The sequence below is a fragment of the Brachyistius frenatus genome, unplaced genomic scaffold (genome assembly GCF_029030835.1).
Source record: "Brachyistius frenatus isolate BFR_SWC_R1_liver_20210118 unplaced genomic scaffold, ASM2903083v1 Contig_150, whole genome shotgun sequence".
NCBI classification, from domain to species: Eukaryota; Metazoa; Chordata; class Actinopteri; family Embiotocidae; genus Brachyistius; species Brachyistius frenatus.
This window is the reverse complement of record NW_027210749.1, coordinates 855,001-880,085: the sequence shown is the minus strand read 5'-3', so window position 1 is coordinate 880,085 and position 25,085 is coordinate 855,001. Positions and strand designations below refer to the sequence as shown.

Genomic DNA, 25,085 nt, shown 5'->3' with positions numbered 1-25,085 from the left:
ACTTTGTCCAAAATTCAAATGGCGTGTTTTTTTTGCAGGATAACAATGATTTTCAAATGAATAATGAACGACATGTTGGCTGTAAATCCTTTCCTCTGATTGGCTGTTCCTCTGAGCAAACACTTGTTCTGACACTTTGATGATTACATTTAAAAAAGATGGTTATTTCTCACTTATTTCTCCATCAGTGGCTGTTTTAGAGCTCTGAAGTGAAGATCTGAGGTTCGATAAAAAAACAAAAAAAACAGCCTCTGTTCTGTTTCTCGTCCTCACGTCACCTCGTCTCTGGTGAAAGTTACTCCATCTTCAGCTGAATCCTGCGGTGTCCCCGGCGTCTCCGGCGTCTCCGGCGTCTCCGGCGTCTCCGGCCTCGTGACTCCTGCTGTGTACGTGTTTTTTCTTTTCTTTTTTATATTAAATTCACCTGTTTTGCGTTTCTGTTTTCAGGCTGCGAGAGCGACTTCTGGGGCCCCCACTGCAGCAACCGCTGCCAGTGCCGCAACGGGGCCAAATGCAACCCGATCACGGGAGCCTGCGTGTGCACCGACGGCTACCAGGGCTGGCGCTGCGAGGAGCCCTGCGACGGCGGCTTCTACGGAAAGGACTGCCTGCTGGAGTGCCAGTGCCTCAACGGCGCCACCTGCCACCACCAGACCGGAGAGTGCCTGTGCGCGCCGGGATACACCGGAGCCTTGTGAGAGACTTTTACTGACTTTTCTGAATCCTCTAGAAATGACAAGGCAAGTTTATTCTGTATATATTGTTCATTTTTAAATTTTTGCGTTTATACATTTTTTATATTTGAGGCAAATCAAAGTGCTTTACATAAAAAAAGAAAAGAAAAAAAAGACATTTAAAAACATTCAAATAAAAGAAACCAGAACAAGCTCAAATAGGCTCAAAGTTAAGGCGACATAAGATACGGAAATTAATCAAGATCTTCAAATCCGGTTCAACGAAAGTTTTCAAGCTTGATATAAACGTGTTGATTTCATTATTGATGTTGTATTTTTCTACATTTCTACACTGTTGAACAAAACTGGAAACATCAAAAGTGTAAAATAAAAGTTTTCAATTGATAAAGAAGGTGAAAAAAAGTGTAAACAAAGCAAAATTTGTTTAAGTTGACACCCAAAATGATCTTTTCCATAAATCTGACCAAACTGCAACCGTATCACAACGTTAACTACGTGTTTACTATTGTTACCATGACGATGAAAGTTCGATACGACTGTCGCTGATCCAATCAAACAGTCATATTTGTGGTTTTGGCAAATGATATGTTTGTTTATGTTTGACGTGTTTTATGAAACCCAGTTTCACCACAAAATGTGAAATAGACACGCTGGTCTACCGCAGTAAAATGTGAAATAGACACGCTGGTCTACCGCAGTAAAACGTGAAATAGATACGCTTTGGACCGTCTAGGCGGGACAGTTACACATTTTGAAAGTGTGAAACTTACACGCACGTAAAAGGAGTTAAAATGTTCAGTGCTGCTTCACTTTGATTGATAACCCAGAATCTGAAATATTTCTTCTTCAGTTTACACGTTAGAGCTTTTGGTGTTTTTAAAGGTTTCTACTTCAGTCAAAGTTTTTGATTATCTTTCGGATTTCGGACAGATTTTCTGTGTTCTCAGACTTTTTTTTTTTTTTTTTAGCTTTCTATACATCAGAAACACAATTATAAACATGTCAAAATTATTCATGTTCCCTCTACCGTTCAGTATGTTCAGGGCTAACTTGGATTTTCCAGCTTTCTTCAGGAGCTAAAATAAAGTCTGTTAAAGCGAAACCCTGATTTGAAAATCCTCGGTGGACACAATCTCTCGTATTGTTTTGTTCACCTCTGTCCAGAGAGGTAAAACCAAAGGGCAGCCCGGATTAAGCGTTTCTTCGTGCCTTTTATATTTCCAGCATTCTCTTATTGTCCAGGAAAGCCGTTTGCTGAGGAGGTGAAAGAGGAGGTCGACATGATTCCTAATAAACTCTTGTGTCCCTGCAGCTGCGAGGAGCCGTGTCCTCCCGGTAAACACGGCTCTCTGTGTGAGCAGCGCTGCCCCTGTCAGAACGGAGGGATGTGCCACCACGTCACCGGACAGTGCTCCTGCCCCGCCGGCTGGGTGGTATGACCCAACACGCCAACACACCAACACACCACACGCCAACATGCCAACATGTCACACGCCAACACGCCACACGCCAACACGCCACACACCAACACGTCACACGCCAACACATCACACGCCAACACGCCACACAGCAGCCGAGTCAGCGTTCAGCTCACAGCAACAAACCTGACATCGTTACAGTTTGTTCTGTAAAGTTACGTCACTTTTAGGACTCTGGACGTTTATTTTTTTTTTTTATCACTTTGAGCACCATGACGTTTCTTTAAGTTTAGAAAACAAACAAAAAAACTGTGAAAACTCAAATATTTCCACCTGTTTCTATTATATGCAGTGATATTATGATCATAGCAAGTGATTACATACGACTCTTTCTTTATTAGCTTGTAGTTTTTTTAAAGAAAATCCCAAAATTTTACCGACAAATAAAAATCACGTAAAACTGACATTTTTGAGAAAAGTCACAAAATCAAAGATATTTGATCACAACAATCACAAAAAACTGATGTTTATGTCCAGTTGCGTGTTTTTTTTTTAATGTATTTAATTGAACTCTTTGGGCCTTAAAATCCTATAAATCTGTTTTTTGTATGTGTTTTTTATTTGATGGAAGACTCTTAACCCAACAAACTCTTTTTCTTTGATCCCATGAACTCATCATTTGAAAACGTTCACGGGATCCCTCTGACGTCACTCCGCCTCCGTCTTAGCGACTTTCGTCTCGTGTGTGCGTCTCACGTTTGGCAGTAAAACCCGATCTCCGCTCTCCCCTCCTTCAGGGTCCCGTGTGCGCTCAGCCGTGTCCGTTCGGATCGTTCGGCATCAACTGCTCCCGGGAGTGCACGTGTCGCAACGGCGGGCTGTGCGACCACATCAGCGGGCAGTGCCAGTGCACCGCCGGCTACATCGGAGAGAGGTACGCTGAGGACGCCCGGCGGTACGAGGCAGTGAGAGAGTGTGCCGCCGCCCTCGGGGGAAATTATCCCGCCGCAGATGGAAATATTCATAGAATCCAGCAGGGAGAGATGAGTGTGAGCCGCAGTGAGACGGCCGTTAAACACGGTCGCTGTGAATGTGTCGGCTTTATTAGAGGGACAAAACATTTTATGTGTGAAATGCATATTTACTTGAGATTACTAAACTAGTAATATTTAATATGCGAATAACAAATGAATAACAGTTTTCTTCAGTTAGACTTATAAAGTGCAAACAACCACGAGGACAAAACAACCTGAGAATCCTTTTCCTCCCTCTGGCCTCCCCCTGTCCTCCCTCTGTCCTCCTTCTGTCCTCTCCCTGGCCTCCCTCTGTCCTCCCTCTGTCCTCCCTCTGTCATCCCTCTGGTCTCCCTCTGTCCTCCTTCTGTCCTCCCTCTGTCCTCCTTCTGTCCTCCCTCTGGCCTCCCCCTGTCCTCCCTTGGTCTCCCTCTGTCCTCCCACTGCCCTCCTTCTGTCCTCCCTCTGTCCTCCTTCTGTCCTCTCCCTGGCCTCCCTCTGTCCTCCCTCTGTCCTCTCCCTGGCCTCCCTCTGTCCTCCCTCTGTCCTCCCTCTGTCCTCCTTCTGTCCTCCCTCTGGCCTCCCCCTGTCCTCCCTTGGTCTCCCTCTGTCTTCCCTCTGCCCTCCTTCTGTCCTCCCTCTGTCCTCCTTCTGTCCTCTCCCTGGCCTCCCTCTGTCCTCCCTCTGGTCTCCCTCTGGCCTCTCCCTGGCCTCCCTCTGTCATCCCTCTGGTCTCCCTCTGTCCTCCCTCTGTCCTCCCTCTGTCCTCCCTCTGGCCTCTCCCTGGCCTCCCTTTGTCATCCCTCTGGTCTCCCTCTGTCCTCCCTCTGTCCTCCCTCTGGCCTCCCGCTGTCCTCCCTCTGGTCTCCCTCTGTCCTCCCTCTGTCCTCCCTCTGTCCTCCTTCTGTCCTCCCTCTGGCCTCCCCCTTGCCTCCCCCTGTCCCCCCTCTGGCCTCCCTCCTCCCTCCTTCGTCCCTCCGCCCTGTCTGTCTTCCTCCCTCCTCCCTCTCCATCGTTATTCTCAATTGAGCCAAATTACCTCCATTCATTTCGGGCCCAGACAGGTGAATTAGCCTACACGGAATAATTCTCCGATTGAGTTCTCCTCCGCTCCGTCCACGTTCTAATGGAATTAGCCGAGATAAGAGTCCTGAGGAAGTCGGCGTGATTTAAACGTGACACCAAACAGAAGTCCTCACTGTGCAGGTTTAATTGAGTGATTTGTCTATTTCTTAATGGTTTCAACTTGTGCACGTGCCGAGAATGAAGCGGGGAAGTCCAACTTTTAAGGCTCGACTCAGCTTATGGAATTTTTTTCCATTCGGTCCTGTCGGTTCAGTCGCACTCATTATAATCCATATGGCTGCTGCCTTAGCGGTAACCTTGAGCACCACTCAGGGTTCCTGCATAATGTGCCGCCTGTCGGCCCCGTAATGGTCTCGAGTGTACGTGATGGTATAGCACACGTCGAGTGGAAGGAAAACAGAGTTCTCTCTGAATGTGGGAAAATATCTCTCCGATTTTATTGTTCGGTGGTCGGAGACGAGCCATTGATCGTTCCTTGCACTGTGAATGTGTGATTGAAGGATGATTCAGCCCACGCTGCAGGAAACTGATCTGAACACTTTTACATCAACACGAGTTTTTAATTTTGATCATTTGGGGGATTTTATGTTGACGTAAAACAAATTTTATGACTTTTATCTCCCGTTTACATCCCCGAAAGAGAAACATGCAGGACGGCGACCTCACTGGATTGACTTGTAGGAAACATATTGTAAATAAAAGTGTTCGTAGCTTCCGGATCTGAAAAATGAGGCCCGATGTCTTAAGCTGCAATACCAGTGAGTGCCACTAGAGGTCGGCTCCAAAAAGCCTCCGGCTCCATAGACTCCCATTCAACTTCTCTCATCAAATCCAAAGTGAATAAAATGTGTCCATCAGTTATCTCGGTGTTGTTAGCTAAAGTCACTCCTTCTTCTTAGTTTTCTGGAGGTCCATCTGAAAATAATCCCTCATTCATTAGAAAAGAAGATTCAAGAAGACCTGTTTTGGGGGCGTGTCTGTTTGATTGACAGGCCTGTGGTGCAGTCAGGTTACAGCTATCGGTGGGCGGGACGTAGTATCGTCAGGTTTCCAATCAGATTGAGTCAGATCCTGTGTCTGCTCAGTGTCAGTGCAGCAGAGGTTTAAGCTCCGCCCACAGTGAGACACAGAGATCAGAGGACAGAAACACAGCAGACACTCTCACACTGAGCAGGAAAATAACGGCTGCTCAGAAATTAGGTGAATAACATAAATACAAGATTTTCAGCTGGACAGCAACAGCAGGGGGCGGAGCTATAAAGAATGTCGCAAGTCATCTGAACGCCGCAACTTTTCAAATTAAAAGCATACACACAAAAAAAATATGCACATGCTGTTGAATTTAAGCCGTTGTGATACAAAATGTGTGCGTTGAATATCAGTTTGTTTTTTGTTCACATAAAAGAAGCAAATGTTACTAAACACAAGTAGCTCTCAGAGGGAAAACAGTTTGGACCCGATTTAGAGTTTTAATCCAGATAACTTGTTTAAACCTTTTCTTTGAGAAAAGAGGCTCTGCGGGTTAAAAAAAAAATAACGTCTTGTTTCTGACGCCGACCCAGATGTCAGGACGAATGCCCGGTCGGCACTTACGGGCCGCAGTGCGCCCACAAGTGCGACTGCCAGAACGGAGCGAAGTGCTACCACATCAACGGGGCCTGCCTCTGCAACGAGGGCTTCAAGGGTCCCAGCTGCCAGGACCGATTCTGCCCCAGCGGACTCTACGGACTCACCTGCGATAAATACTGCCCCTGCAAGGCCGCCAACACGCTCAGGTACTCAAGACGGCCGGCGGTGAGGTTTCTCATAAAATATCCACCTGTGACGATGAGCAGATGTCTAGGAGGCTTTCAGCGGAGCTCAGCTCCACCTTTTTGCTCCGTGATAAGAATATAAAGTAAATCTTCTTTTATTTTGAAAGTTTTCCTCGTCCTGTATTTCCCACTAGAAATGTAAAAGCGTTGATGTTCCGTGCGGGGCGGAGATGTTTTATTTGAGCTCCCTCCCTCAGCTGTCACCCTCTGTCGGGCGAGTGCACCTGTGCGGCGGGATGGGCGGGGCTTTACTGCAACGAGACCTGTCCGGCCGGTTACTACGGCGAGGGCTGCAGAGAGCCGTGCGTCTGCGCCAACGGAGCCGACTGCGACGGCGTCGGCGGATCGTGCGTCTGCGCACCGGGATACATCGTAAGAGAAAACCACACGCACACAAAGCACTTTTTATACCTTGATGATAAAATATCGGCAATAAGCTAATATCGCTGGAAATATCGATCCGGCTGATTCATCAGTTGCTTCCTGACAAAGATCCTCTACGTGACAGATGTTTCACCAGCTGCTGAGGTTCTTCTCACCAGCGGTCTTTAGCGGCTTTGATCCCAACACGGTGCCATTGGCTAAAACTCGGCTGATGAACGTCCTCTTGCGTCAGAACTTTTAAGTGGAACTACGTTGCGTCAGCTGGAGGTCCCATTCTCAGCTGAAGAAACAGGTCTCGGGGGGTTTAAGTGCAAGAAATCAAAGGCATTTCCTCAGAAAATAACCACACGCGTGCAGAAAACCACACCGGGAACACTTTCTTTGTTCTGGATAATTAAGAGCTGATCCAGGGCGTAAACTAACATGTGCTTCGCAGCAGCAGGTGCAGGACATGCGCTCCAACATGCTCATTTATCAGGTGCTGCTGATGACTCGGCAGGTTTGCGTGACTGGCAATGAAAGGCTACTAGCAGGTGCAACCCTCATGATATAGGTCAACCTGAAGGAGTGTGTGTGTGTGTGTGTGTGTGTGTGTGTGTGTGTGTGTGTGTGTGTGTGTGTGTGTGTGTGTGTGTGTGTGTGTGTGTGTGTGTGTGTGTGTGTGTGTCACCGTGGTAACAGAGTGTTAGCGAGAGTCGGTCCTCTGCAGCAGCGCTTGTTTCCAGCCTGTTTCTTCTTCTCTTCGCGTTGATGTTTACGTGCTGATGTCGTCGTTTTTATTTCTTTGCTGCATATCTCAAAAACTACTTCGCAGATCTTTTTGTGAAGTTTGGTTTGAAGTTAAAAACATAATATTACACTCAAGGGCTTCAACGTCATTACTGGCACGACAGTGATCCGGCCAGTCCGTAAGCATCATACAACAAGTTACCAACTAAATAAAACGTGTAATCTAAATGTGTTCATATCGCTCTCAAAATATAAAACCTTTTCCGTTAGTGTGATCTCCGTTTCCATGGCAACACATGGGGTACGTCGAAGAACTGGAAAACAATCAGTCGCGTTAGTAAACTCTTAATGTAACGTAAGCAATGTTTACTACTCCAGGAAGCAGTCCGACCCTTAGCAACCACCTAGCAACAGAGAGGATTTCTAGTCTCCAACTGAATAAATACAGAACATAGAAACACTAAACTGATCAGCTAGTTCAGTCTGGTTGGAACAAAGATATCTGATGAACAAAGATATCTGATGAACAAAGATATCCATGTTCTCATGTGTTTTTAACATTTTAGCTCCGTGTCATGTGTTCAAACCAAACCAGTCCAGCTATCCTCCGCTAGGATTGTAAGTGCGTGACTATCCGTGGTGTTACGGTACGGGTGCTCGGAGCGACCAAAAAGGACCAAAAGTGACCCGACTTCACCAAATGGGTCATTTAATAGATCCATAACAAGTAGAAACTACATTATATTACATATTATATGAAATTCAACTCTAATTATATTTTCCCATTGAGGAGGAGGAGTTATATTTCTAGTGATGATGTCATGATGATTTGTTCCAAATGTTCAGTTGACCAATCAGATCTCTGGAGGCGGAGCTACTTGTTGGATAATTAGCTCATATTTCCATTTAGTTTCACTTTCACTCTTTCACATTTTTCTGCCTAATTTTTCCGTTGCTAATCTTTATGGGTGTAGTTCTAGTAGTTTGAAAGAAGAATTTTTTTTTTTTCACCTGGAAAGCTGTTGCAGGTTGATGAAGACCAGGCTACTAAAATATTCAGAAAGATACATATACAGTATATACACATGATTACATAGTAAGTTCTGTATATATATATATAAATAACACAGACTTTCATTATTTATTTATTTTTGGACAGCACTGCTGTAAATGTAATTTAATATTGAGCAGATTTAATGAGTAAAACATGCAGACCGACACGGACAGCTGGATCGATTTCTGCAAACATGTGAAACTCTTGAGCCGAAGCGTGAAATCTCACAGAAATACTCTTCATCTGTCAAACCGAGAGGAGGAACGATTGTTTTGGTGTCAGTGATGAGGAAAGACTCAGAAAGTTTTCTGATAAAAACAGGTTTTATTTAGAGCCTTCAGAAAATGTTCTGTTCTCCACAAACATTCCATCCTGAATGAGTCGGTGCACCTGGAAACTGGTGAATAGTTCAACAACTTTTCTCCTGAAATACAAAGTCAGTAAATGTCTTCCAAAAGTCGTTATAACCAAATTTCCAGCATTCATTAGGCATTACGACTCAAGCACAGGTTTGCCGTTTGATTGACAGGCCTGTGGTGTGGTCAGGTTTCTGGTATTGGTGGGCGGTGCCTACTGACCCAACCCAGTATTACGGCAAAGCGTGAAATAGACACGCCCGTCCGTTACAGCAAAATGTGAGATGGTCACGTTTAGGGCTTTCTAGGCATGAAAGTTACACACACGGAAATGTGACGTGACGAAGTATCATTTACAAAGGACACATTCATTTTTTGTTTTTCCTCCCCGAACTCCGACCACGTCTTTTTGTTTTCCTGTAAATCACATGGTTGAAACCAGTATGCGGTATTTTCAATTTTTCCACCCCCACAGGAAAACATGTAACTGTCACACCTAAACGTTGCCAAGCGTGGCTACCTCAAGTTTTTGCCGTAGTGGACGGGCCAGTCTATTTCACGCCTTGCCGTGACCTCAGGTTTCTCAGTCGGATCTACCGGTCTCGTCCAAATATGGTCACTTCTGGCTCGAAAAAAAACCCCAAGATGTCAGACTGGAGGCTGCCGATCGGTTCCAGAACGACATCGATAATGAAACTGCAGCTAAGGAACCGACATTTAAAACTGTTGGATTCAGGATTAAAACTGGATTAAAGCTAAAGGTTAAATTCAGTCCGACTGGAGGTCATACTTTATTTGTGACCCCCCCCCCCTGCTGTGACCTCTCAGTAACAGAGCTGAGACGCCCCACAGCAGCGAGATGACAGCGACTTCTGATAATTGGATGGAGAACACCGGGGGATTCCCAGGCGGATGAAAGCTGGAGGAGAACGTCCGCTTGGTTTATAGCAGCTAAACTCAGATGGATGTTGCTCTCTGCGGAGGCTTATTGATTCAGAGAATTTATGCTGCGCTGGTATCTCGCAGGTCGCTGCTCAGTGCATCGCTGTGTGGACGGGAAAGCAGGTTTAAACACAATTTATTTTCTGCTATTGTCACCGATTGGGACGGTCGGCTCGATATCTGTAAACATGTTTGCAACTCTGAGCCGAAAGCCCTGAAATTTGCAGAAATACGGCCAAACTGCCAGCGGGACGAACAGCTGTTTGGTGTCAGTGGAGAGGAAAGACCGGCAGTACGTGGTATTTACAGCCTCCTAAATAAACCATTTTCCACACAACTTTCAGTCCTGATAGTGTCACTGTGAACATCCGTTTCCATCTTCCAAGAGATTTATTACAATCATTTAAGCCATAAACAAATACTTCACTACTAATGAGAGAAGGCAAACATAATTATTATTGTCATCGTTGTGAATTTGTGAATAAAATAGTGAATTATAGTGCAGTCATGATACTGAACTCTTGTGTGCAGCTGGTCAGATGTTTCAACAGCGAAAGGATGCTTTTTCAAGCTGTAAAAGTGCCTGTGGTGCATTCAGGTTTCTGCTATATGTGGGCGGGGCTTAGTGTCCTCAACTACCCAATCAGATCAGAACCACTCGTCGCTCCTCCCCCCAGCTCGTCCAAATATGGTCAAAAAATCTAGATGGCAGTGGTCAAAATGCCAAACTTGACTTAATTGCTAATAATGATATTTATTTTTACTAAGACATGTAGTTTTGAAATGTTTCAATACAATTTTGAAAAAGTGTCTCCAAACTCGGTAGTAGTTAAAAAAAAAAAAAAATACAATTATTTTCCTAAATAGAAAATCGACAAATCACAATTTTGAGGAAGAAATCGACAACTTTTGATCATAACAATAAGATTAAAACTCCTCGAGGGACTGACTAGATCCGTTTTCAACTCTGTAAAATTACATATTGGTTGACAAACAAATGTAAAACCTGTCACAGAATATAACAGTTATTTATTGATTTCATGAAGGGCTTCCTTTTCAGTCTGAGTGATTGAGCCTCTTTTTGTCAATTGAATTTCCTCATAATATTTTATCCTGATATATAACAGCAGGTCATTTTCACACTCTACTACCTGCAGCTGTTTTCATCTCATGTTTTTCTACTTCAAATGTTTCTTTCATGTTTAATTTAAATTTAAATAATTACGAAACATGCAGACTGATCCATGTATTTGACAGGATGACCTCGTTAACCCGTCGCATCCCACTGACCTACTACAGTTACTGGAGATTCCTCACGCTCAACCGATCTGCATTTACTTAAGTTTGAGCTTATTTGAACTACTCTTATGTGCTGTTGCTTTGTTTAATCTGCAGTAAAGCATCAAATTCTGTAACATCATCACTTTGTTTGAGTTATTTTGTCCCGTAATCTTTAAAAAAAAGTCAAAGAACATTTAATCCCTCAGTTTATCAGAAATTTTTTAATTTAATATACAAGAATCTGGAGATGCAGAGTTTACACTGGACAGGAAGGTAATGAAAAACTTAAATCTTAAAAGTAATTCAAGCTGTCAGACAAATGAGTAGAAGGATAAAGTTGCTTAAAATGCACTCAAGTACAAATACCTTGAATTTGTTTTTAAGTAAATGTAACTGAAGTCATGTCCCATTTTTTTTAATTTAAATAAATGTACTTTAATCTGGTCTGTGTGTGACTGTAAGAACTAAAATTAGCTGGTTTGTTTATTTGTCAACTCTGATCTTAAAATTTTAAATAAGACAAATAAAAAAAAATAAAAAAAACTCCACACGCGCTCCTTGAATTTTAAAGTCAGTAGCCATCGATCGTCTGGTGTTTGTCATTCCTGAGATGCCCCACGGCCCCCTGGGAAATCCTGATGACTTTCCTCATCGAGCTCACGCGCGTTTTTTATTTACAAAGTTTTAGTTTTTATATAAAATAAACAAGAGAACACCAACTTTTTTTAAGCCTCCTGTCTGCTCAGGTTTGACCCGTCTTTGTGAATATTAGATTAATAGCAATTTAAAGGAAGACAGCTTTGAAGCAGGAAGCTTTAATTAACACAGTTTATACGTTGAAGGTCCGGATCAATGCGACGGTGCGCCGAAGGTTCGGTTCGCTCTCACAATGAGGTTAGACGTCCCGCTAATGCCAAGCTGTCTGTCCACCGCGTCCTCGATTGATTGGACAAGAGCAGACGCCATGTTTCTCTGCGGGGGGGGCCATCAGCGGTGATCGTTTCCCTCCTCCATTATACATGGGCCTGTTGGTTGCAGATTTAATGCAGTCATAAGGAATTTATCAGATAAACTCGGAGCAGGAGCTTCTTTTTCTTTTTTCTTTTTTTTTCTCCGGAGCTGAGTGGAGAAACCTGCCTGTCAGTTAGGATCCTGCAACCTGAAAACACGCAAGTCAGATGTTCTTCAGCCGAGCCGGTGCATCTCATGAAGAATAAAGGAGCTGCAGACAGACTGAAGGCTGCCGTCCTCACCTGCAGCTGATGACGATACAAAAAAACACGAGAGTAGAGAAAATGTAGAAAAAGATCTTCGACTACTTTGTGAAACGATGCAAGTCATTATCACGGCGAAGCGTGAAATAGACACATTTTGGCTTGCGTAGGCGTTACAGTTACACGTTTTGTGGGCGTAAATGTCACGTGACGAAGGATCGTGTGATGCAACAGAGGTGGTTGAGTTGTGTTTTTGTTTCCTAACCTCCGTCATGTTTTCATTTTCCTGTGAATCACACGGTTCACAGGTTTCATTTTCATCCACAGGAACAGGGAAACGTGTAACTTTCACGCCCTAGACAGCGCCAAGCGTAGCTAACTCGTGTTTTTGCTGGAGTGGACAGGCGTGTCTATTTCACGCTGCACCGTGATAATGAGTAGACACATCTACATGGCAGAAAGGGAAGAACCAGCGACCTGTTTTTAAACGGCAGCCGAACGCTTCACTAAAACTAATGCAAGTTGTACGAGTCAACACAAAAATGTGTGTGATTAAATACTTCCCGTTGTGTGTTTTCTGTGTTCAGGGCGACGACTGCTCCATCAGCTGTCCTGCAGGCCTGTTTGGGACCAACTGCACCTCCTCGTGTTCCTGTCGCAACGAGATCTCCTGCTCGCACGTCGACGGCTCCTGTTTCTGCAGAGAAGGTCTGTGAACGGGTGGAAAGTAAAGGAGTACATTTACTGATGAAGTACTACAGTACAAGTTTAAAGGAACGTGTACTTTACTCAAGTACTTCCACATTTATCTGACAGCTTTAGTTACTTTTCACGTTAAAATAAAAGAGCTTTTAAAAGATTGTTAAAGATGAAACCTGTTTGTGTTCTGACTTCTTACAAACAGCAGGAGGTCCTGATAAAAATGTGTGATGATCAAGGAACATTTTCAGGGGGACGTTTTTTTTTTTTGTTGTTCCAAAGATTTTCTTATTAAAAGTTGGTTAACGTTCTCTAAAATGTTTTTAAAACACGTTATCCTGCTTTAAAATAACAACATTCTGGGAACAAAAAAAAGTAAAGTTTCAAACATGATGTAAAAAAAGTAAAAGTTTAAAAATATGCTGAAAACACCTGACGGTGTCGTGAAAAACACTTTAGGAATGCCGTCGCAGAAAAAACACGAGTATTTTCCACGTGATACACATATGACACATATCTACATATAATAACATGGCAAAACATGTGGAAAACTTTTCACATGGGAATCTACGAGCTTCACACATTACACCATGAAAATGTTCCAAAACCATGTTTCACAATCACAATCATGCGAAACACAAGTTTTTGCACGTGAAATCGGTGCTTTTTTTTTTTTAAAGGTGCTAACACAAAGTGTTTGTAATTTCAGCATATTTTCAAACTTTTACTTTTTCTTTTGTTATTGATTATGCATTATAATTGTAACTTTTTTTTCCCACGAAAACCAGAAACCTAAACTTTTCTCTACAGTCACCAGTAAAACTCTCCACCCTCTCAGAAAAACAACTACAATTTCACATGTGATTGTGCACATGTGAAACATGTATTTAGTTCATGGGAAACGTGCGATTTTGGAACATTTTCATGGTGTAATGTGTGAAGCCCATGTAGATTCCTATGTGCAAACTTTTCCCCATATTATCATATGTTGCAACACGTGGAAAAAAATGGGGAACTCGAGTGTTTTTTTCTGTAAAGGTAACCCTCCAAAAAATGTCCCAACACCGACCTTAACGACCTCCAGAACTTGTTCCTGTTCTATATTTTCTTCTCTGCTTCACTCGTTTAATATCCCTTAATATCAGCATGTTTAAACATTCATGCACCACTGAACCTCGTGGGAATAACGCAGGTAATTAAAGTGTAGACATCGAGGCAGAGTGTGGGACCGTGTCCCGTTAACGGCTGCAGTAAAGGACTGACGGTGTCTCGGTGTCCGTCCAGGCTGGCAGGGTGTGGACTGCTCCATCCCCTGCTCCAGCGGTACCTGGGGACTGATCTGCAACCAGACGTGTCAATGCGCCAACGAGGCGGCCTGCGACCCCGTTAACGGAACCTGCACCTGCTCCCCGGGCTGGAGGGACGAGTACTGCGACGTACCGTGTCCTGTGAGTGGTCGTTATTTATCTTAAATCATCGCACACTCAGAAATCCACTCGTTTTCTCACAACAGGCCACAGAGGTGATGCATGAGGGTCGATGAATATGTTCAGAGTCTGTTGCTGTTGAACGCAGCGCAGCGATGAACACGGAGCTGCAGGAAGCAACGACCTTCACGAGGAAGTATTCAGAGTGTCGTTTCTTGATCGACATCAGCGCTGTAGTTTGTAGCGTGTAGGTCCTCACGTTAAAGTGACCACTGGTACTGTGAACATTTGTGATTTCAACCACGGACCTGAAACTGGAGCAGAGAAACATCAGATTTTGGGGTCAAACTCTTTAAACGGTCAACAGAGACACTTGAAAGTGTTCAGAAAGTCTACGGTGATGAAGCGATGAGCCAGGCGAGGTGTTCTGAGTGACGTTCAACATTTCAAGAGGGGCGGAGCTTCCTCCTGCTCCGTGTGCATCGCTGTGCTGCATTCAACCGGACAAATCTCTGAACTTTTTGATTGTTGTTTGAGTTTAAGAAGCTCCTTAATTTTTGTGAGTGTATGGTTTCATCCATGAAAACATTAAAAGCCAGTAGAGAAGGTTATGTGTGTGAAAAGTGCATATATGAAGTTTGGTCTGTTGCTGTGTTGCGGCTGTCAGGAGGGATCGTACAGCTTGGACTGCAGAGAGAGATGCGACTGTGTCAACTCCGACGGCTGCGATCCAGTGAGCGGCTCCTGTCGCTGCCTCGCAGGTTGGACGGGTGAGTTACGAAGCCATGCTATCGGGCTGAGAAGTATTTGGATTGTCAAAGCTTGGCTACTTGGTCGAGGGCCGAAATACAGAAACAGAGACACAAAAATGGCAGTTTATTAAGGTCGAAGGTTAAAATGAATTGGTTCATAACTGTCAGACGAGGCAAATAACATCCATTACTTGTCATTTACACTTCACTTTTCAAATTAAAAGTCACATAGTGCTTCAAAACAAAAGCATTTATCCCGGACGAGCCCCCAAATATGTTATGTACCCAGATTGGGTCAAGAAAATGATAAGGAGCAACACGCATAACTAAATCTAGAACAGCAAAACTATTGATTATGAAGCATCAGGGCAGGTGAAGCTCTCTGTAACCGCTAAAAGAACAGGAACATGTCATTACACCAGTAAAGTAGCACTTCCTGTTTGGACAGACGAACTGCATCTGTCGTAGCGACACAGACTGAGATGGGAAGAAAAGCTGTCAGGTATGCTGCTCCAGATGCTCATTAAAGAACTCCATACTGGCTTCAAGGCTTTTATAAAGTCTCCTTTCAAGGATTCATTCAGTAATTGTCTCTGTTTGTAACTCATCTCCTGAATACTGACAGCTGTTGTGTAACTTCCTTTTGTGTCTAAAGCCTTCACAATCTTTACCATGACAGAACAATGCTGTCCACACAAATAGGATAACTGCAGTAAGATTTGATATGTTTGATAAAAGTGAAATAAAAGACAAAGTAATGCAGAGACTGAACGATGAGGATTACAGTGAACCCTCGTTTATCGCGGGGGTTACGTTCCAAATAGAGACCGCGATAGGTGAAATCCGTGAAGTAGGAACCTTTATTTTTTTTACAATTATTATACAATGAAATACTCCATAATACATTGAAACCAAAGAACAAAACCTTTTTACAAGCCCAAGCATTTGTTTAACAAATAAAAGTACTGTATAAATGTGTTTTTTTTAACAAATAACTACTGTACTGTAAAATAATAATTTTAATCATCAATACGAACTGAAGGCTTCAAATTGCTGAGATCGGCACCGCCCCACTGCGACCCGAGTCATTGGATTAGAACGGGAGAAAATGAAAAATGATTATGAAAACAAATACAAAGTACAGTCGGACAAATAGTGACTCGTGTATTTCACTGCTCTTCTGACTGAGCCGCTGCATCCTGACTCCGCTCTGCAGCGGTTCTTTCTTCTAAAGCCGGCGGTGCAGGTGTGGTTTTTCAAGAGAAGAACATAGTTATCGGTAGTTGTTGTCGCTCTTTTTTCTTCTGGGCAAAAAGATTCTTATAAACCGACATGCCACCATCGATTATCTTTAATTTGGCAAGCTGTTTTACGTACGTGTACATATTAAACCGCAACGTTATTGACAAACAGGTAGAGAAGAAGCGGAGAGACTGTTTAGCCAATCAGAATGCAGAACACAATGCACGATGCAAATCCGTGAAGTAGCGAGACCGCGAAAAGTGAACCGCGTTATAGCGAGGGTTCACTGTATCTTCAAATCTGGAAACATCACATGTCCATAAAGAGGCATCTGCAGGGAGGACAGCAGATACCTGGTACGGTCTACATTTGTTCACAGCCTGCACTTGTTAATCAGAGGTTCTTATAAATGAGGGAGAATCATAAAAATTGAGGTGCAATTAAGATGCACAGAAACAAAGCAGCGATTAAAACTTTCCACAACCCCCATATAACTTTGCTTTTAATAATATTTGCAAGTCAAATGTCTCCAGGACTGCAAGGACTGCACGTTCTGTTGTCCACGTTGCTGCAGAGACGAGTGACTGCAGTAAAGTAACATCAGAGACTGGCACAAAGTAAAGCTGCTTCAAAAGTGACCCAGTTTATACATTCAGCGACCCTGTGGCGATGCAAGGTCAGATTTACACCTGATGCACGACAACAGCAGCTCATACAGAATGTATTAGTGAAGCATGTGTCCATCAAATTCACCCTGACCACAACCTTCATGATGGGATGTTTGTCCTCGAAAACCAGCTGACACGTCAGGACAGCAGCTGACATTATTCTATAGTGTTACATTATACTGTACTGTCAGTCACTGTGTAGTATACGGAGGGAAAAACATGACAAATACAGCTTTATATTCATTTATTAATTTAGTTTATTTCTCCTGTCAAAAGTAGGATCTAGATGTCTAAAGTGAAACGAGGGGCCAGTTTTACAAAAAGGTGTTTCGATAGTCTTTATTTTGCGCTTAGTTTGGTCTGATGCAAGTTAAGAATGACTTATGTTGAGCCTAAAATAAAAAGTTAGCCAGCCGATCCCCCTTTGACCAGTGTATCCATGGCAACAGTCAATGGCACCTGCATCAGGTCACGATCCGGTTGATGGAAACAGTTCAGACCAGCTTGCATATGCAGGAGTAACTTTGGATTCATCCAGTATTGAACTTCCTCCAGACAGCAGCTGCGTTCACTCCCCTCCAGTCAGGTTGGAGGTTTCCAGGTTGTGGTGACAGATGGGTTGAATTTTCATGTCGTGTGTGGAGCTACTGTTTCATAAATAAGCATCAGAAAAACATAGAGAACTTGTAAAATCCGTGCAGTGGGATTATTTAAATCAAGTTTGAGGACCGTGCAAAATAAACCGTAGTGTCCCAGGAAAAGCAACAAAAGAAGATAGTCGACAGGTATATCAGCAGCTTTGTGTGTTATTACCCAGAATTCATGGCAAATTAATCCGACATCAGCTTTGTGAGGAGTTTAGACGTCTGAAGTCTGACCACCGTGGAGGGTTTGATAAACGAGCAGAAGAAATGACCCCTCGGCCGGCTTCCCTCTGAGTCCACGTGGAGGTTTTATCGAAATGAAATCACAACTGTTCCGCGCGACCGGTGAGTGACGGACGGCAGAAAACGCCGCCACCGGAGTAGATTAGCCTCCCGTCTGGCCTTTGGCCCCCTTTCTGGAGGGCACGGCGCCATCAACAGGCCGCATCCAGCCCCCTGAATCGAGGGCTCAGAGGAAAATACCTGAGGAGAAAAGGTCTGAGGACAACAAATCAATACGACACGCAACAGAGTCAAACCATATAATTCAGAAAAGTGATGGAGGTTCAGGCTCGGATGAGTTTAACCGCTCGGCTCTTCAGTAATTCAACTTCACGTTGTGGATGAAGCGCCGTTGGAGTCCCGTGTGGTGAACTGATTACTTCCATCAGCGGTGACATCACACCTCCGAGAGCCTCTGTTTACATCATTAATTGTCACGTCGGAGTCATAGTTTTACCCGCTGATTGTCAATTTAGTAAAGTCGTGATGAGCAAACGATCGATGCGATTAATTCTCCGGTGATGAAATGACATTGGAGAGAAACTTTCGATATATTGATGAATGTTTGGATCAAATTTTAGACCGAAGGTGTGAAGAGTTTTGTTCTGAAGAGGAATTATAACAACAAGTAGCTCCGCCCCCAGAGATCTGATTGGTCGACTGAACATTTGGAACAAATCATTCTGACATCACACCATGATCATCACTAGAAATATAACTGCGCCTTCTCAATGGCAAAATAGAATACGAATTTAATTTAATATAATATGTAATATAATGTAGTTTCTCCTTTTATTTCTTCGTTCTGTTAAATGACCCATTTGGTCCTTTTTGGTCGCTCTGAGCACCCGTAGGGTAACACCACGGCTAGCTGGACCAGGGTTTGGTTTTAACACGACACGGTGCTAAAATGTTAAAAACACGAGTCCATGGATATCTTTGTTCATCACATATCTTTTATCACCAGATATCTTTGTTCATCACATATCTTTGTTCATCACATATCTTTGTTCATCACATATCTTTGTTCATCAGATATCTTTGTTCATCACATATCTTTTATCACCAGATATCTTTGTTCATCACATATCTTTGTTCATCAGATATCTTTGTTCATCACATATCTTTGTTCATCACATATCTTTGTTCATCAGATATCTTTGTTCATCACATATCTTTTATCACCAGATATCTTTGTTCATCACATATCTTTGTTCACCAGATATCTTTGTTCATCACATATCTTTGTTCATCAGATATCTTTGTTCATCAGATATCTTTGTTCCAACCAGACTGAGCTAGCTGATCAGTTTAGTGTTTCTATGTTCTGTATTTATTCAGTTGAGTTCAGACCTAAAAGTCGACTAACACGACTGATGTTTTTATTTCCAGTTGTTAGTCGTACCCCATGCGTTGCCATGGAAACGGAGATCACACTAACAAAAAAGTTTCACATATTTTGAGAGCAATTTGCCCCCAAAATATGAACACATGTTGATTACATGTTTTTATTGTTTATTTTATTTATCCAAGTCGTGCTAATAACGTCGTTAAAGCTAAAATACCTGGTTAGAGTTCGGACGAATGTCGTGTATAATATGCGTCCTTCTTCTGGCTGTTACCCCCCCTCCCCCCCTTGGTTTAATACCACAGAACTTCTGATTCCTGGCCCTCAGAGGTAGTTTATTAATTGAGTTATAATGGCCGCCTGCGCCGCACTTTCATATTCTCTCATATTCTGAGTCAAAGGAAGTTTCTAATGAGCTGCAGCGAGAGACGAGTGTTTGCACTCACGCTATTCTTACTCCGTCCGTCCGTCCGTCCGTCTTTTGGTTGGCTTCTCCCCGTGTGTGTGTGTGTGTGTGTGTGTGTGTGTGTGTGTGTGTGTGTGTGTGTGTGTGTGTGTGTGTGTGTGTGTGTGTGTGTGTGTGTGTGTGTGTGTGTGTGTGTGTGTGTGTGTGTGTGTGTGTGTGTTTCTGGGGACGCTGCGGTCTGCAGACTGTCCCCGGTGAGCAGCGGGGGGTTCTGATCCGATCTGCAAGCCAGCTTTAGTGTAGACACACTGCTGCCTCTCAGGACTGACACACACACACACACACACACACACACACACACACACACACACACACACACACACACACACACACACACACACACACACACACACACACACACACACACACATTTGCAAGACTGATGAAAGAAGGAGACACTTCAGCAAAGGATTAAAGGGCAAAAAGTCTCGAGTAGACTTTAGAATTTTTTTTAAATTTTGTTCAGACAAACATCGACGTTTATTCGACTCGCAGGATGTTTGATGGAAGACGCTCGGTGTCGAAGCGTCGGCGAGGAAATTTACATTCACACTATTTGTTTTGTTTTGTTGGTTTCGACTCACTTTCGGTCAAAACCAAACACACGAAAAGTCGTCAGCGGAGTGAGATCTGAAAAACTGCAGCAAAAACTGTCATTTTTACTGAAATCAAAACTGTGAATTCAAGAGATATAAAAAGATTTAACGAATTTAAAGATTTATTTTAAGTCACATAATGTGCACGTATAATGTCATTTATTAGATTTATATAAATTACAGAACATTACTTGTGTGAAATTACTTCTTTGAGCCTGAACGGTGATCTTTGTCTAAACCTCACCACGGCTAGCCGAAGTGCAACGTGATGCCGACACAGCGCCCTCTAGTGGACGTCAGGGTCACTGCACGCGGTGTCATATCCCAAACATGACCAAAACCAGGATAAGAAATCAAAACCTCAGTATGATACACATTTTTTAACAGTAAAATATCCCTCAGAGATTATGTTTGATTTTTGATTTGTCAGATTTAAAACATCTTCATGAGCACATCTGTTCTTTTCTAAATGAAGTAAATAAATAAAAACATTTTTCAGTCTCAGATATTGAAATCGGTTTAAATTTTTTCATTTTTTAATCCAGACATTTTTCAACTAATAATAACTGAAACATGTTTCAGGCCCGAACTCAGATTTATTTATTCAGTTCCCGTTTGTCTCGTACACGTCACCGAGCCGATACGTAATTTAAACTCTTCCAGACAGTTTGATGACCGAACAATGAAGTCCATCAGAATCTATTCATGTTTGTTGTGTGGCTGAGCGTTACATTTTTGTTTCCATTAAATATTGATATTCTTCTTCTTCTTCTTTCTGACATTCAAATGAAGATCTACTCAATAAAAAATCATCAGTTATGACAACGATGATTTATTCGGTTACATCTTTTCCCATTGAGCCGTTCAGATCTGTTCATTTAAAGGATGAGGCCCATTTTACTGTAGATTTATTATTCCTAATAAAAAACATGCTTTGTAACGGACATACTTTCATTGATCCACTTTAAGTATTTGTGGTAGCAGGATGGTGTGCATGGACTGAATCCAGAAAACGACTGAAGGAAGGAAGGAAGGTGTTTCCCACTCAGGGAAACTCACTGATGAGTTTTTAATCGTTTTAGTGAAGCGCTGAGACTCGGAGGAAAAAAGATACGACACGTGGACGTAGCAGAGATTTATGGTTTCAGTCAAGAAGAATGTAACACGTTGGCAGCTTCGTGCTTTAACGGGGAGATGAGTGGGGAGGAATTATTTCATGTCACATCTTCTCATCTTCTATGAACTCCTTCATCTGCTCTTTTTGTTTTTTGCATCATCCTCCTTTCTTGTGTTTAATCTGAAGCTCTGCAGCATCATCGGGGGACGAAACCTCTTTTCTCTCCTGCAGACTGTAATGTGTGTGTGTGTGTGTGTGTGTGTGTGTGTGTGTGTGTGTGTGTGTGTGTGTGTGTGTGTGTGTGTGTGTGTGTGTGTGTGTGTGTGTGTGTGTGTGTGTGTGTGTGTGTTTTGTGCAGGTGTCCACTGTGACAGCGGGTGTGAGGAGGGCCGTTGGGGTCCCGACTGCTCGTACAGCTGCAGCTGTGAGAACGGAGGCTCGTGCTCCCCGGAGGACGGCAGCTGTGCCTGCGCGTCCGGCTACCGCGGCACCAACTGCAGACGAAGTACACACACACACACACACACACACACACACACACACACACACACACACACACACACACACATTGCACACAAATCCAGAAATGTTTCTTTATTTTACTAAAGGTTGTGCCGCTATTTAGCTGTAAAATACAAGAAGTTCCACGCTGTTAGAGTTTAGGAGGGATGGGGGGGGGGGTGCTTCCCATTAAAGCGTCTAACGTCAGGGTCAGGCTGACTTTCCACCTCCGTGGTCAATTTGATTTCTACATAAATCATTGAAACGGATGGACGTGCCTGTGATGGTGTCCGTGGTAACCATCCACCAATGGGAGGAACATTTCTTCTTTCCTTTCAGTCAGACAGAAAATAAAGGTTTAAAAAATGGTTGGTGTAAAAATCTTTTTTGTTTGGAAAGCTGCAGGGAGCTGGAAGCTTTTTCTCCGATATACGTGGTTTGGATGATTCCTCGAAGCGACGACGTATTCAGTGTCGTCTCTCCGTCAACATCATCACTGAGTTCTCATCTCGAAATCATTCAGAAAACAATCGAGGTGCAACGTTTTTTTTATCAGCGAGTTCTGCGTTTGTCCTTTGAGGTGTCAGGATTTGTAACTGTAAAAAAAACACCTGCTGGACATTAAATCTGAGACTACTTGTTGAATAAAAGCATCCTGACAGCGTTTCCTCCTGCATCCATCGGAGCGATGAATTTAAGGCATCTCGGTTCACAGTTTAGCCAATTATCTTAATTAGGAAACCGCTGTAGCGCGTCGGGGAGTAGATGTTGGAGGAACATCAATTAAAGCAAATTAAAAGTCTTAAGAAGATGTATCAGACGGCTCGGAGCTACGAGGGGAAACAAAGCAGAGCTGGACGGAGCCAAAGGGCCGAGTTCAGTTAGAGACACGCTCACGGACACATCTTCTACCAGATGCTAAACGGTGTGTGTGTGTGTGTGTGTGTGTGTGTGTGTGTGTGTGTGTGTGTGTGTGTGTGTGTGTGTGTGTGTGTGTGTGTGTGTGTGTGTGTGTGTGTGTGTGTGTGTGTTTCCTGTGCAGCCTGTTCACCTGGTTTGTACGGCCAGCGCTGCAGCCAGTCGTGTCCTCAGTGCCTCCACAGTGACGGAGCGTGCCACCACGTCACCGGTCACTGCGAGTGTCTCTCCGGATTCTTCGGCTCTCTTTGCAACCAAGGTCAGTTTTCAGTTTTTCCTTCATCCCTGAAAAAAAGAATGAAAATAAATGAGAAGGTGCAGCTGCTTTCTGCCCGAACACGTCTTGTTCGGTCTTTACGGTCCGAAGCAGAAACTTTCAGCCTCTTTATGAGTAAAACCTTCGAGCTCTCGTTTGAGTCAGAAGTTTGAAAATACTGTAAAATAGTGGAATAAAAAGTGTTGAAATGTTGTTTCTACAGACTGGATGTAAACGTGTCCACCGTGTGCATCGTTGTTTTGTGTGTTTTTGTTTCACACCTTTTCCTCTCCGGAGTCACGTGACTTTTCTCACCGGTCGGCTTCTTTCAGGAACAGAAGCTCTTTTTGTTAAACGCTGACGTCTGTCGTTAACTTCGGGTTCGTATTGAAGCAAAACCCTTTGAATGTCGACATTTCATTAGAAACGTTGGAAATGATAAAGAAGCGACCTTGAGCTCCGTCTGTGTCCCGTTTCAGCTCCTCCCACCTCTCCACTCCATCTCAGTCATCTCTCCGTGCGTCAGGATTTCAGTTCAGCTCTGCAGGTTAAAGCTGGTGTCAAGTCTCCCTTCGACGGTCCGGCGGCCGAGCCGGCTTCTTAAATGGAGACGTGGAGGAGTGAAATATTCATCAGCATTAAACATGGAGACGGCCTTACTTATGCTCTGTCCTACATTAGCCATTCTGCTGGCCGCTGCATCTTTGAGCCCCGTAAGATAACCGGGTTGAGCTTCGACGAAGCAGACGGGGTGAGGAGGAGGGGGGGGGGGCAACCGCCTGAAGAGTACAGGCTAATGATGTTATTGACCAGTAAACTCTCAGAGGGATCTCCAAAGAAAACAGCTCATCGTGGAAGATTCGACCGTCAACCGACACAAAACGCTTTTTTAACAGATTTTCATGAAAGAAAACGTCCCGTTGTTTACGGAGAGTTCAGCGTTTGTTAGCTGCAGCAGAACAATAATGATATTTTAGCTTCAGGCAGCTTAGATTAAAAAAAAAAGAAAAAAAAGTGAAATTCATCCTTCAGAGATCACAACACGCTCAGCGGGAGTTCCTCCGCCGGCTCGGCACATCGCTGCCGACTCCGGCTTCTTTTCTAGCTAAGGGTGATTTTCAGACACGTTTGTTCCTTTTATTCCTCATAAATCTTTTTATTTGTGCAACTTTATTTACATTACAAATGCAAAAATTTGGTGCCGGAAATTAATTCTAGCTTCTGACCAGGCTCAGATGAAGACAAAAAAACAAAACAAACAACAAACAGATCATTTAGAGTTTATACAAACATTCGAGCTGCTTTATTTGATTATTTCAGCTCTTTAAAACGCTGCTCGTATCAACCGTAAGATGAATATTCAGTTCGCTGTCATCTGAAGCTCTCGTTAATAGTTTGGACCCGATAATTCATCCACATTCACACCGTCTGTAGGCTTCACCACATGCTTCACCAATGAGGCAGCACGAGGCTTCTTTTTTTCATGTTTTAATATAATTATCCAGCACCTCCTGGAAACAATCACAATAATTAGCAGAAGTTTTAAGGGATCTACACCAATTTTGCCGTCAACGGAAGCTGCTTGTTTTTGACCTGCTGACACCTCATTGTTTTTTTTTATTAAAGTTTTATCAAGTGGCTGTAAAACATTGGACAAAATAATTAGCACCGCATTTAAGTGATAAACATGAAGTAGAATCAGCAGCTCTCTGATGACTTCAACAGAAAGTAGCAGTAAAACTAAGTTTGATACAAATTTTGAAGAGCTTGATGAGTGTTTATATGTAAAATCTCCAACATCAGTAGGATTCATCCTGCCGGGACCACAAACATGTGTTCAAAGTTTCCCGACGTCCAGCGGGAATCGAGTGGCATCACCACCGAGTCGTATTTAGAGAGACAAAAACTCAAATTGAACGAACGAGCACCACCAGGGAAACACTGACTGGTCCCTCTCCTGCTAATTATGCTGGCTGAACTCTCCTGGCCTCCGTCATGTGTCCTGCGCACTCTTTGATCCGAACTTTAACGGGCGTTAGTCACACTCTGGTAACTCTTTCATAAGAGGAGGGACTTCATTATTGCACTTCATCCCCTTCTGGGTTTTATTGTTTGAGATGTGCAACGGAAACTCTTAATGAAGACGATACATTTTAGGTAACGGGAACAACGCATACTCATAA

General features: G+C 43.3%; 1 protein-coding gene across 1 annotated transcript in view; it reads left to right on the top strand.

Moving 5' to 3' along the window:
* Positions 1–25,085, top strand: part of LOC138631151 (multiple epidermal growth factor-like domains protein 11) — a 122,340-nt gene that overhangs the window by 80,125 nt on the left and 17,130 nt on the right. The window contains exons 7-16 of the mRNA XM_069715933.1: positions 448–694; positions 2,008–2,128; positions 2,911–3,047; positions 5,775–5,987; positions 6,224–6,398; positions 12,574–12,694; positions 13,970–14,133; positions 14,780–14,882; positions 21,586–21,732; positions 22,771–22,905. Of these exons, the coding sequence (XP_069572034.1) occupies positions 448–694; positions 2,008–2,128; positions 2,911–3,047; positions 5,775–5,987; positions 6,224–6,398; positions 12,574–12,694; positions 13,970–14,133; positions 14,780–14,882; positions 21,586–21,732; positions 22,771–22,905 (1,563 nt within the window). The remainder of the gene's footprint in view (positions 1–447; positions 695–2,007; positions 2,129–2,910; positions 3,048–5,774; positions 5,988–6,223; positions 6,399–12,573; positions 12,695–13,969; positions 14,134–14,779; positions 14,883–21,585; positions 21,733–22,770; positions 22,906–25,085) is intronic.